Source organism: Artemia franciscana, chromosome 9 (assembly GCF_032884065.1).
Source record: "Artemia franciscana chromosome 9, ASM3288406v1, whole genome shotgun sequence".
NCBI lineage: Eukaryota > Metazoa > Arthropoda > Branchiopoda > Anostraca > Artemiidae > Artemia > Artemia franciscana.
In genome coordinates, this window is record NC_088871.1 from 7,463,386 (window position 1) to 7,478,583 (window position 15,198).

The window sequence follows — 15,198 nt, forward strand, 5'->3', positions numbered from 1 at the left end:
GTTCGCATCAAATATCCTTATTGCAACCGAACTCCTGTGCGTCACGAAGTAAAACAGCACAAAGTGTTAAGTCATGGAATGTTCAACAACAATATTCACTATACAACCCGCAATTAACGGCATGGATCAAACCATCCATTAATGAGAGTTACTTTTCACACATAGATGACATTCTCCGCCTATCTGATAACTTGCAATCACTGCAGGCTGCTTCGAATAGCCTATGTGCCGTTTGATTTGAAATCAGGCTATCAGGTGCTTCTGCTAAAACTTAATTTCTTTTCTTTTGCTTTCATCGCCCTCCTGATTCAAAATATAAGTTGGCTCTGCTATATTTCTGCTTCTGTATTTATTAATTACCTCGGGCTTGCATTCGGGACATCAATTTGAGCAACACGGTTACTAACGATCAAATGGTTGAGAGAGAAGTTGAGAAAGTCCCAAGGACTTCTTTCTAGAGTTAAAGGCCATCTGATCATAAAATACTTGGTCGGCTTTATAACTCATTTTTGCCCCTTACGTGTTTTCTCTGGTATCATTATGGGAGTTTTTTTTTACCACGTTGAAAAATTGACGAACTCCGTTCGTTTTTTTGAATTTTAAGCATTTTCTCTGTGTTCCTATCTTGTCCTGTAATAGTTATACATCAAAAGTTACCGAGTTTCTTAGATATGTGATAAGATAGATTTAGTTTTAATAAAACCATGTAACTTATGCAGACTGCGCACCCACTTTATCCTCAGATAGTTGCATGTTTGCTTAAGCTTCATTCACGGAGCCTTCAAGAACTGGCAATAGCAGTGTTGCCCTGCCACATGTTCTTGAAGAGAAAACCAATCAGGATGATTTTCAGTACTGCAATATTAAACAACTCTAATAAATCCCCATAAGCACTTCATTTTTGGAACTCTGTCATTTGATACTAAGAACATAATTAGGTAATCTTTTAGTAATAACAAAGGATATAGCTATGATTACATGTCATTTTTGACCTTTTTGGAATGGCGAATAGAAAAATAGCATCCATTTGTCCTTGTATTTATTGCTATGCTGCTGCTCCTACACCACAAAAATTTCGTCTTAGAATATTTCGTCTATGGTCTCGGCGGTTGGCTATCTAGTCTATTTTGTTTTGCACTACCCCTGGTTAAGAAATAAACTGTGCTGGATGCTTTACATTTTACATCTATAGCATCCAAAATTGGAGGTCTTGCAAGGATTTTAAGGAAAGCGTTTCAGAAAATCTTAGATTCTCCTCTTGAGACCTCAGAATATCGGCAAAGTGGGAAAGGTTTACAAAGATTGAGAACCCTCTTCCTAATCATCAGTTATTTATTCGAGACAGAAGCCAAAGGCACAAGAGATGTTTTAAAAGCAGCAAAAACAAAAAATGACAAAGAAAGGTAGTTGAAAGATCAAAAAGTGATTTTGAGATCGTAAAATTTCCGCACAAGGAATCTCATCGGTTCATTTTTACACCTTTCCAATGCAGAAAATGTAGATGTTAGTGATGTTATATATTGAGATGTCAGGTTACTACGAACAATTTCATTCGTAGCAAGCGCAGCAATATGCAGCCTACCGTGACTAAATTAGTGGATTTGTATTCCACGTCTATAAATTTGCTTGTGGCAGTCAGGAAATCCACCAATAAAATGTCGACTTACAAAAGACTTGTGGTATGAACATTGTGTATTGCTTAATTGGTTGAAGCACAATTAATGTCTACAAAAATGGAAAATAGAAGAGCACTAGCAACAATCTATTGAAAAGTTACTTACAGTTTATGTTGATGGACACAAGGCCCGATAAGAAAATGAGAGGCTCGGCCAGGAGATACGAATGTATACCAGACATAGAGTCTATTATTGCAGGTAAAATTGCAACAACTAGCCACTTGCATTTAGCTGGTAAAAAAAACCATTAAACCTTAAATGTATCCCATTGGTTACCACCACATGTCGACACACATGTCGATGTAAAATTAACTTTTACTCCATCAACTTTCATTTTAACTTGCAAACGCATCCTTGTGGACCTGATCCATCAGCCACTATTACCTCGGCGAAACTTCACGTCCGAAAACAGCAGGTTATAAGTCAAGTTGCCCTTGCAATTGGAAAATTGAGATCCAGTGGAAGCAAAATTAAACTTCTAATCTCTCATACAATCAACAAATAATTATGTGTTTCCGCATTCACGCATCTATACTAATTCGTCACTCACAAACGACGAATTCTTTCAAAGCTAGCATTGCATTTTGTTCAAACCGCCCGGGCCGTACGATCATGGACAGCATCCCCAAACTATTTAAATTGTTTGGATTTTTGAACCTTGAATGTAAACTGAAGGGAATGTAACTGAAAAACTGAAGTTTGAAAACTTTGTAAACTGAAGGGAATTCTGCTGAAAATCTGCTCTTTAATCCCTCAGAACCTCTCAATAAGGTGGAATGCGATCCCTGGATCGAGATTCGCAATTATTCGAAAATGAAAATAACCAATTTAATGTTTTCAGAAGTTCATGGTATAACTGTAGTGGAGTTGTCGGTCACTCTAAATATGAGTATTGTACCAACAGGTGCTGTACACTTGGAATACAAATTTTCTGAACCCTTGAAAGAGAGCATAACATTAACGTCGGTCTCGCTTAGTCAACTTGAAACCTACTGGGAAATCATCCCCGATGGATGTGTTCTATTAAAGTTGACACCATGAATACCAATCAAATAACAAATGTGTTTAAGATTAATCCAAATATGTCCGAATATAAAACCTTTTGTTTACTGTCTTATTTCCTCGAATAATATCACAGTGCCAGTAGTGTCAATATTATTGTTAATAGCACATCAGATATTAAGATTAGACATTGGCTTTGTATTTTTGAAACTAGGAAACTTGTAGAACTTTTCTATCCTCTTGGCCTACGTTACACACTCTACAGTACCCATTTTAACACCTTTATTGAAAACGATGGAAAACATGCTGTCAAAGCCGGAAGAGAGTTCAAGATTTATCGGCCCAGAGCTGTGGGGTTCATTCATTACTGCATTTTGTATTCTGATGTCGATGCTATACCTACAAACAATTTTTTTTGCATTTACGAGGACAGACCTTTTCTTTATGATTTCATTGTGGAAAATACACTTTTCTATTTGTATATTCTTGACTTCACTACCCTGAGAATAATATAGACTAGTAATGTTTATAAATTTGCTTATCAATTATTGTTTTATATGTACGAAAAAGTACTTTTCATTTTTGTGAATAAGTTTTCCTTTTAATTCTTTTTCGACATGCAAATACCCGTGGTAAACAACAACTAGTGATGACAGATCCCTTTGATTGACCATATGAATCGGCATTTATATTATGAAACTCGCGTGCATCAATTTACTTTTTGATGCAGTATCACACGCGGAATTTTCAATTGATTCATTGCTCTCTGTAAGATAGCAAATATGTAGGTTTATTGTCATTGTTTTCACGACGATGACTAAGAAAGTAATCACTCCTACTACTCTAACAATTGGAGCTTAGATCAGATTCTTCCTCCTAAAACTATATAAAGCCACGACGATACCAGTCTTTTACAATTAAGCTAAGATTCCTTGTAGGTTTTTTTTCAAAATTAAACCCAGACAGGTGTTATCTCACTGTTCACACTCAGAGGCTCCATTTGGACCAAATCTTGGGGTGGGTGTGAACTCCATCTTGGCCCCTCCCCCTACTCACTTCTTGTAACGTAAAAAATGCGGGTTTTGGCAGCACACCGATCGTATATTCTGGGTAAAAACACATTTTCAGCACTCGTGTGTTGCTTGGAAATGTGCTGTAATCGAATATGGAACTCAGCCACACTGACCTCTAAGATTAATTATAACATCGAAGATCACAATCAACGAGGCTAAGTGATTAAACTGAAATTGGAAAATTCTACCAGACTACAGGCTGGCCTTCCTCAGCAAGAAACTTTCTTATTTAAGTAAACAATACGTCAGTGAAAGTAATCTTCATTAACATGCTGAGGGTCGCCGAGGTATCATCTGTGCAAAATTGTCAACAAGCTGGTCGTAGTCCAATTTTATACTAAATCCTTCTCTGCAAACATCTAAAGGAGGTGACTGAGACAATCATCTCCTGTTGTAGACCGCAGGTAGTTTTTCACTATTTCCAGGCTAGAAAACAAACGCTCATTGCTCGCTGTTGTCACAAGAAGTTTGGCAGTAATACAAAGTACTTTAATTAATTCTTAGTAAGCCACTGGTAGTGCCTGAAGATGGTCGACAATGTCTAGGAAGTTTTATGGCTTTTTCTCCTCATCGAGCAGTAAACGCTTGGCAATACCAGCTTGAGATTCGAGATGAATGTCGTCGATATCCAGCTCGCCGTAAAGAGCAGAGAAACGCTTGAGCAACTCTGTGTCCATAAGCTTGTTCGAGCTTGGATCCAAGGCTCCGAGTGTGCTCAGCACTGGCAAGTTATCTGTGAACCTTCTGTCAAGTTCGGTTAGTTGACGATCGAAAGTCTCTGAGTAATCTCGCTTCATTTCATCCGCCAAAGTAGTAGTCCGATTTCCAGATTGGATGAAGTTCTTTCCTAACGTCGAAGCTGTCACAAATTGTTTCAGATGCTTGGTGATATTTTGGTTTCTAATGCTAATGGCTATTAATAAATTCATATTTACCAAACTAAAAATTAATAGGCTTAATGATGTAAAGTCTTCTACTTCTCTCTGTGCTCTCGTCTTTAGAGTCTTATGGTAGTGTTGGCCTACTATCTGGGGTTCGACCGAGAGGATGTCAAGCGTCTCTAACTTTAATAAGGTTTATGTGTCAAGCATAAAAGTATTTATTTACACATGTGATCCAGTAAATGTACATAATACGAGGACAGAAACAGAATAAGAACTGACTCAAGTAATCTAAAACAGTGGCTTATACTCACTAAAACAAGGAAATAAACATCAAAGCATTTGACAGGAACTGATCTATTTTAATCTTTCAACTTAGAGGAATTACTGCAAATATTCAGAAGTTATAATATTAATATAATCATCTAGGAAATGGGCATTTGACAGAACTTGAGAATTTTATTATGTATCTAACCTACTTTCAAAGTTTACGATGATTGAGAGCAAATAGCGTAATTACCCCAAGGGTCGTCAGGTAATTACGCTCTTTGGTTAATAGACGTGCAGTAATTTCAAATCAATTGAACACAATGGATTATGTTGGACATAATGGATTATTATGGCCAGCAAAGGGCCCCTTGTGGTGGAAGCTTGGGCCCCCTGGAAAATGTGGGGTGGGAATTTGCACACCCCTGACCCCCCCCAGGCGGCGCCTCTGTCGGCACTTGCCATAGTGACAGTTAGGACATAGGAATCATTTAGTATGACTGCCATCTGCAGTTTAGGAACTACAATCCTCAGTTTGAATTCTGCATCGTCTATGTTGCTCAAACGGATTGTTTATCTTCATAAATTCACCATATCGTTCTGCAATATTTCAGATCTCACAGGACCAGCTTCCCAATGTATGAATATATAGAGGACTTGTGCGGAAAATTCTTTAAATATTGACTCGCAAAATGCAGTTTGCAAACCAACTTGTACCCCAAGAATTTTTTTATGCTGAATGCCTGCTTAAAGCAATCACTTATTGGCTCCTTAGATGGGGGAAAGAGTGATCGTGCGATAGCCAACTAAAATATATATCCAGAAAAAACTACCAGGTCATTGTAATTTCTTTATTTAAAATTGTAATGAAAGGTTAGCAAATATTTCACTCTTTTTTCATAACATGTTGTCTTCAATCTAACTTACAATTAGATTCAAAACTTCGTGTAGTCTAGATAGATATATTATGTTCATCTTAGCCACAAAACATAACTGTTCCTCCATCCTTAATCTGCTCAAATATTACGCCTACCAAATACTTCATCCTACTCAAAAGTCAATCGGTAAATTTTTGCAATTTCTTCTGCCACACTAGGGACGTTTGTCCTCATATCACTACTCTCCACTCTGTTAGCCTCAAATAGTATAAAACCACTTGCTTTAACAATAAACTTCTTTAAAAAATTGAAAAAATTTAATTGCATTGTTATCTCTTTTAACAATGCTTCTCTACCGTGAAAAAATGCATTTAATATTCTTGCTTATGTCCTTGAGTCAAGGATAGGCCCTCGTAAGCAGTTCCAATGACATTATTGACCTAAATAGGCAGGGTACTGTAGTATTTGCTGTGGCTACACTGAGGGCACGGTATTAGCGGTTATATGCACAAGCAAGATATGTCAGTAGTTGTCATGGCAATAGGTAGGGTGCAGTAGTAAACTATATGGCTACATGGAGGTTGTGGTAGTGAACCTCATGGCTACAGGAAAGACGTGGTGGTTAGCATAATGAATAAAGGCTGGGTGCAGTATTTAGACTTATAGACAGGGGTAAGGTGCGGTAGTAAGCCTTATGGCTATAGCTAGGGCGCGGTAGTACATCCCATGGTGTACTATCGATTGGCGCGGTAGTACATGTAAAGAAGGCAAAGGGATGATAGGTTGCCTTATGAAATGATTTATCAAAGAGAGGGTTTAACACCGTAAAACCATGACACTAATATTCTTTACTGGTAGTTTAGACTCTCCCCCAATAAATATTTTAAAGGCGCATTTTTTTGTCAGGTAATTATCAATGGGGAATGACTTGAGCATTCTTGTAGAAATACTAAAGTTGAATTTTAGCAAAGGTGGCCGATGGAGGGCAGTTGCATCCACTCTCATATTTCAAAGAGCCTTTGATCAAAAATTTTATTGTAATATACTGTAATCAAAAAGCTTTCATGGTCAAATACGAAAAAAAAAATCACAAAAATAAACAACGCTTGCTTTAATAAAATCAACTATTTATCCTCCTTTTAAACATGGAAAATTCAATTATTTTAAAATGCTCTTCAAACACTATTAGGATATGACAGTTCATGTAATTTTAGAGAGATGGGATAAAAAAACCCCAAACATAGGTAAGATCTTTGTATGCGGTAGCATATTTGTCAAACAGTTCGTGGTAACGAACTGTAGTAAGGAGCGACCCGGCTCAATAGTAACCAAAACTCTAAAAAATGGAATTTTGATACCAATACCTATATCAAAAGAATTGTATTTTAATGCTGATTTTAAATATATAAGTTTCATCAAGTTTAGTCTTACCCATCAGAAGTTACGAGCCTGAGAAAATTTGCGTTATTTTAGAAAATAGGTGGAAACGCCCCCTAGAAGTCATAGGATCTTAACGCAAATCACACCATCAGATTCAGCGTATCAGAGAAACCTACTGTAGAAGTTTCAAGCTCCTATCTACAAAAATGTGGAATTTTGTATTTTTTGCCAGAAAGCAGATCACGGATGCGTGTTTATTTGTTTTTTTTTTGTTTTTTTTCCCCAGGGTTGATCGTATCGACCCAGTTGTCCTAGAATGTTGCAAGAGGGCTCATTCTAACGGAAATAAAAAGTTCTAGTGCCCTTTTTAAGTGACCAAAAAAATTGGAGGGCACCTAAGCCCCCTCCCACGCTAATTATTTTACCAAAGTCAACAGACCAAAATTCTGAGATAGCCATTTTATTCAGCGTAGTCGAAAAACCTTATAACTATGTCTTTGGGGACGACTTACTCCCCCACAGTCCAAATGGGAGGGGCAACAAGTTACAAACTTTGACCAATGCTTACATATAGTAATGGTTATTGGGAAGTGTACAGGCGTTTTCAGGAGGATTTTTTTGGTTGGGGGAGGGGTTGAGAAGAGAGGGATATGCTGGGGGAACTTTCCATCGATAATTTGTCATGGGGGAAGAAAATCTCCATGAAGGGAGCGCAGGATTTATTAGCATTATTTAAAAACACAATGAATAAATAAATATGAAAAAGTTCTTTCAGCTGGAAGTAAGGAACAGCATTAAAACTTAAAACAAACAGAAATTATTACCCATTTGAGGGGCTCACCTCCTCCTAATACCTCGCTCTTTACGTTAAAGTATTTTTAGTAATTTCAACTATTTATTCTACGACTTTTGTGATTCTGGGGTCATTCTTAATGAATTGGGACAAAATTTAAGCTTTAATGTAAAGAGCAAGGATCTGACAAGGGGGCGAACCCCCTCATATATGTAATAAAAATATGAGAATACAAAAGTTCTTTACGTAGGCTAATTTATAAGTTACGTAAATCTTTTACTAATAAAAATATTCGTAAAAAATTAAAATTTCTAGTTGCCTTTTTAATTGACCAAAAAATCGGAGGGCAACTAGGCTTCCTCCCCCGCTCTTTTTTTCTCAAAATTATTCCATCAAAATTATGGGAAAGCCATTTAGCCAAAAAAAAAATGCGAATTTCGCTTTAATTATTCCTCTGCGGAGAGCCAAAATCAAAACATACATTGATTAAAAAACGTTCAGAAATTAAATAAAAAAAACAAGTTTTTTTTAATTGAAAGTAAGGAGCGACATTAAAACTTAAAACGAACAGAAATTACTTCGTATATGAAAGAGGCTGCTTCCTCATCAACGCCCCGCTCTTTACGCTAAAGTTTTTTACTGTTTTAAAAAGAAGAATTGAGAGACAGAGTCAAACTTTAGCGTAAAGAGCGGGGCGTTGATGAGGAAGCAGCCTCTTTCATATACGAAGTAATTTCTGTTCGTTTTAAGTTTTAATGTCGCTCCTTACTTTCAGTTAAAAAAACTTGTTTTTTTTATTTAATTCTAAATTATACCTAAAACATAAAAGTAAACATATACCATTGTTATAAATCCTTTACCAAATAAGACCAATGATTAGAGGTTAGCACAAGGGTACATTTCGACTAGTATAATGAGAAGAAGCAGATTCTTAAATGGAGAGGGGGCACCAAGGGACTCAAGAAAGCATTTTTCGCTTTAACTTTAAAAAATTCTATCAGAAATGTTTCAGATGAATTGGTTGATCAATAGGTGAACATGGAATGAGCTAAACATTATGCCTACATTAATTTAGGAAGGTATACGACGGAGTATCACCGAAGTGTAGGGTATCGATGCTAGGGAAATGGAAACTTCCTACTTTTTGTGAGAAGAATAGTTTGCTTACTAAAATTTTATTTGGTTTTGAAGAGTAAATTCAGTCAAACCACAGTTTTCCCAAACCTATCTTCAAACCGGCTAGAAGTAAACATTTTCGAGCCAACTGCCGTTATATAAGCATTCACCAATTGCCGTTTTTTGGGAATACATTGTTGAAATAAATCGTTATCATTAAAAGAAAATCATGTAACCCAAATATCGAATTTCTAACTTGTATTGCTTTGGAACTTTATTTTCTCTTAATTGGCATTTAGAAAATACGATTCTTTTCTCAAATAACTTTCTTTTGGAAGAGACTTTCAGGAAAAATTATGGTTTTGAGGTTTGATTTTACGCTAATAAAACCGTTTATCTGAAAGTCTCATTACTCAAAATCTAATTTTTAACCTAATGAGCAGTAGTTGACGGGCACTCTCCCTTATGTCAAGAATAAAGTCTGAATATTGTGCTAAGACGAATAGAAATTTTGTTTTATTTTTAACATTTTTTTTTTCGAAATTAAAAGCGGAGACCAATATTTAACCTTACAAAAAGATATTAATAAGAAAGCTGATATGTAGGGTGCTACAAAAAACACTTTTTTCCAATTTCCAGCTCTTTACTCTAAATTGTGATTGAATTCCCCATTGTTTCGAGAATGAACTCCCTAGCACAAGGGCAATGAGAATTTGGACAAAAAATATATTCCACATTTTTTTAAAAACGAGGAGCTTATTCATGCCAATTAACTCTTAGCGGTAAAATTGTGATTTTTTGTTTTATGAAAGGCATCCGGTAAGTAAAACAGTATTGGCTATCAATTGGCAATAATTAGTGCATTGAGTATGTTTTCTTTCTTTAGCGGATAGCTCAAGGGGTTGAGGAGGGGAGTGGGACAGCCACCTCTAATACAGAATAACTCCTGTTTTTTCAAGTTTCCAATATCGCTTTTTTACTTTCAATGGTAAAAACTGTTTTTTTTAAATACTTAATCCGTAGACAAACACAAACTGCACTTTACGAAGTTTAAAAAAAATGTGAAATAACAATTTTAATTTTTTTTTAAACGTTAGATTTGTTTTCTCTCCTTATAAATAACTTTGAAGACCACACTGCCTTTCCATGACGAAAGTGAAACAGTTCAAAATAGGGATGAAACCTTTTAATTGACAGTGAAACAAATATAAAATTTTTCACTGGAGATTCTGGACACATATACAGTGTCCAGCATCAGTACTAACCAGATGAGGGATGATGTATATGTGTCCCAAATATCAAATTAAAAATTTTATATTTGTTTCATTGTCAATTAAAAGGTTTCATCCCTATTTTGAACTGTTCTATTTTCGTCGTTTTCGCTCTTTGGTAGGATGGAAATTAGCATCCCTTTCTAAATAGTACCCTCCTGCCATTGAAATAAGTTTATCTGTAAGTAACAATTCCTTATGTATTCAATAGCTAAATAGTCAAAGAGTAGCTTAACAGTACCTATTGTGTAGTGTCCTCTAGCATAATTGTTAGCTGCATCTTCTTTGCCCGCTATCAGCTGTTCAACTCCAAATAATTCCTTTAAATCTCCAACTCTTATGCTATCTACAAGAAAGAATAATATTTGAAAAGAACTTAATCATATCCAAAAAGTATTTTCGAGCTTTTCTAATTCAACAGAATATTGGGTAGCCTAAATCAGGGTTGCGGTAACAGCTGCAGCCTAATAAAGAGGTACATAGTTCGTAGTAACACACATTTTAGATTTATCTCCGAACAAAGAAACTCTTTAGTGAGAAGAATATTTCGTAGAAGGGTGATTAGGAATGAGAAACACGAGTGCTACATGGGTTAATCTTAATAATTTACGTTTATTTTGAGAACGACTTTTACAAAAAAAAATTAAAAAAAAGATCTCGAAATCCCAGGTGGAAATGAAAAAAGTATCACTGGAATAAACGAGGCTGACAACCATCAGCTGGATGCTATAAGCCTCTTGAATTGCACTGAGCAGTAAATGCTTGTTTTTAAAAATTCAATGGTACGCAGAAATTTAGCAACACTTTTACAATTTAGTATAATTGTAACTTTTAGTATATAAGCAGCTTTTACAATTCAGTATTATTGAGCTAGTCTTTTAAATATATATTGCATAAAATGTGAAACCATAATTTTCGTTTGTTTTCAGTTTCAACTTCACTCTTTACCTCCATCAAAAATGCTTTTCTTCATTTTAATAAACTATGGGCAAGCTTTAAACAAATTATTGAAACCTGTATGAAAGTCCATTTAGCAAATCAAAGTCATTAAATTTATATAAAAAAGAATATTTTTTTGTCTTTGTTTTTATTTTACTTTTTTTATTTATTCAATATATTATATAATTTTTTATTAAATTATCTATTATATTATTTATTTATTTTATTTATATTATTTTTTATTTGTATTTTTTTATTTGTCTTTGTCCCTCTCCCTCCCTCTCGACGGAAAAAAGTAAGAATTGGTATTATAATATATGATATATTAACTTTATTTTAATATGTTTGTTTTTATAGAATAAAGTGGTATATATTTCGTCAGTGTGATCCCTAAAAGTCATACCAGACACCTCTAAGATAATTGCCAATGCCACTCACTAGGCTGATGTCGAAAAGGGGATCCAGATTTCAGATTGGTTGATCATAGATGAAGAGAATCCAAGAATGATTCAATATACATCGCACTGATGACCTCTCTGTGAAAATTAAATAAAGAAAAAACAAAGTTTTTTTAACTGAAAGTAAGGAGCGAAATTAAAACTCAAAACGAACAGAAATTACTTCGTATATGAAAGGGGCTGCTTCCTCATCAACGCCCCGCTCTTTACGCCAAAGTTTGACTCTTTCTCTCAACTCTTCTTTTTACAACAGTAAAAAACTTTAGTGTAAAGAGCGGGGCGTTGATGAGGAAGCAGCCCCTTTCATATACGAAGTAATTTCTGTTCGTTTTAAGTTTTAATGTCGCTCCTTACTTTTAGTTAAAAAGAACTTGGTTTTTTTTTTATTTAATTTCTGAACGTTTTTGAATCAATGCATGTTTTGATTTTGGCTCTCCGCAGAGGAATAATTAAAACGAAATTCGTATATTTTTTTGGCTAAATGGCTTTCTCATAGTTTTGATCGAATGATTTTGAGAGAGGGGGAGGAAGCCTAGTTGACCTCCGATTTTTTGGTTACTTAAAAAGGCAATTAGAACTTTCAATTTTTTACGAATGTTTTTATTAGTAAAAGATATACGTAACTTATTAATTAGTTTACGTAACGAACTTTTGTATTCTCATGTTTTTACTACATATATGAGGGGGTTCACCCCCTTGTCAGTACCTCGTTCTTAACGCTAAAGCTTAAATTTTGTCCAATTCATTAAGAATGACCGCTGAATCACAAAAGCTGTAGAATAAATAGTTAAAATTACTAAAAATACTTTAGAGTAAAGAGTAAGGTATTAGGAGGAGGTGAGCCCCTCAATGGCGTAATAATTTTCTGTTCGTTTTAAGTTTTAACGCTGCTCCTTACTTCCAGTTGAAAAAACGTTTTCATATTTATTTTTTCATTGTTTATTTTAATTAATGCTAGAAAATCCTGCCCTCCCTTCGTGGAAATTTTCTTCCCCCATGACATATTCCTCGATGGAAAGTTCCCCTAAAATATCCCCCTCTTCTCAGCCCCTCCCCCCAACCAAAAATCCCCCTGAAAACGTCTGTACACTTCCCAATAACCACTACTATATGAAAGCACTGGTCAAAGTTTGTACCTTGTAGCCCCTCCCACGGGGACCGTGGAGGAGTAAGTCGTCCCCGAAGACATAGTTATAAGGATTTTTGACTACGCTGAATAAAATGGCTATCTCGCAATTTTGATCCGTTAACTTTGGTAAAATAATTAGCGTGGGAGGGGGCCTAGGTGTCCTCCAATTTTTTGGTCACTTAAAAAGGGCACTAGAGCTTTTCATTTCCGTTAGAATGAGCCCTATCGCAGCATTCTAGGACCACTGGGTCAATACGATCACCCTTGGAAAAAAACAAACAAAAAAACAATTAAATAAACACGCTCCGTGATCTGCCTTCTGGCAAAAAATACAAAATTCCACATTTTTGTAGATAGGAGCTTGAAACTTCCACAATAGGGTTCTCCGCTGAATCTGATGGTGTCAAGATTTTACGACTTTTAGGGGGTGTTTCCCCATATTTTTTAAAATAAGGAAAAATCTTCTCAGGCTCGCAACTTTTGATTGGTAAGACTAAAATTGATAACTTATATATTTTATATCAGCATTAAAATGCAATTCTTTTGATGTAGCTATTGCTAACAAAATTCCGTTTTTTAGAGTTTTGGTTACAATTGACCCGGGTCACTCCTTACTACAGTTCGTTACCACGAACTGTTTGATTACTTCGTATATAAAAGGGGAAGTTTCCTCATCAACGCCCCCGCTCTTTACGCTAAAGTGTGATACTTTCTCTTAACTGTACTTTTTAAAGCAGTAAAAAACTTTAGCGTAAAGAGCGGGGCGTTGATGAGGAAGCAGCCCCTTTCATATGCGAGGTAATTTCTGTTGTTTTAAGTTTTAATGTCGCTCCTTACTTTTCGTTAAAAAAACTTGTTTTTTTATTTAATTTCTGAACATTTTTGAATCAGTGCATGTTTTGATTTTGGCTCTCCGCACATGAATAATTAAAACATAATTTTCATATTTATTTTTTTGGCTAAATGGTTAACTCATAGTTTTGATCGAATCATTTTGAGAAAAAAGGAGCGGGGGAGGAGACCTAGTTGCCCTCCGATTTTTTGGTTACTTAAAAAGGCAACTAGAACTTTGAATTTTTTACGATTTTTTTAAATGATTTTATTAGTAAAAGATATACGTAACTTACAAATTAGCTTACGTAACGAACTTTTGTATTCTCATGTTTTTATTACGTATATGAAGGTGTTCACCCCCTTGCTCTTTTCATTAAAGCTTAAATGTTGTCCCAATTTCTTAAGAATGACCCATTAATCACAAAAGCCGTAGAATAAACATTTGAAATTACTAAAAATACTTTAGAGTAAAGAACGAGGTATTAGGAGGAGGTGAGCCCATCATATGCGTAATAATTTTTGTTCGTTTTAAGTTTTAATTCTTCTTCTTACTTTCAGCTGAAAAAACTTTTTCATATTTATTTTTTCATTGTTTTGTTTTTTTAAATAATGCCAGAAAATCCTACGCTCCTTTCATGAAAATTTTCTTCCCTCATGAAAAAAATTCCTCCAAGAAAAGCTCCCCCAAAAAAAACCCTCTTATCAACCCCCCCCCCCAACAACCTAATAATCCCCCCTCAAAACGTCTGCACACTTCCAAATAACCATCACTATATGTAAGCACTGGTCAAACTTTGTAAATTGTGGCCCCTTCCACGGGACTGCGGGGGAGTCGTCCCCAAAAACATAGTCATAAGGTTTTTTGACTATGCTGAATAAAATGGCTAACTCAGAATTTTAATTTGGTGACTTTGGGAAAATAATTAGCGTGGGAGGGGGCCTAAGTGCCCTCCAATTTTTTTGGTCACATGAAAAGGGCACTAGAACTTGTTATATTCGTTAGAATGAGCCCTCTCGCAAGATTCTAGGACCAATGGGTCGATACGATCACCCCTGGAAAAAAATAAACAAAAAAACAACTAAATAAACACGCATCTGTGATCTGCCTTCTGGCAAAAAACACAAAATTCCACATTTTTGTAGATAGGAGCTTGAAACTTCTACAATAGGGTTCTCTGATACCCTGAATCTCATGGTGTGATCTTCGTTAAGATTCCTAAAACAAAGAATCTTCATCCCCTATTTTCAAAAAAAAGGCAAATATTCTCAGTCTCGTAACTTTCGATGGGTAAGACTAATCTTGAAAAAACTTATATATTTAAAATCAGCATTAAAATGCAGCTCTTTTGATGTAGCTATTAATGTCAAAATTTCATTTTTTAGAGTTTTGGTTACTATTGAGCCAGGTCGCTCCTTACTACAATTAAATAAAAAAAACTAATTTTTTTTAGCTGAAAGTAAGGAGCGACATTAAAACTTAAAACGAACAGAAATTTTTCCG

At 35.3% G+C, this 15,198-nt stretch overlaps 1 protein-coding gene across 1 annotated transcript in view; it reads right to left on the reverse strand.

Annotated features, from left to right (window-relative positions):
* Positions 1-15,198, reverse strand: part of LOC136030949 (tubulin alpha-8 chain-like) — a 225,726-nt gene that overhangs the window by 154,181 nt on the left and 56,347 nt on the right. Inside the window, exon 3 of the mRNA XM_065710076.1 lies at positions 10,579-10,683. Coding sequence (XP_065566148.1) covers positions 10,579-10,683 — 105 coding nt within the window. The remainder of the gene's footprint in view (positions 1-10,578; positions 10,684-15,198) is intronic.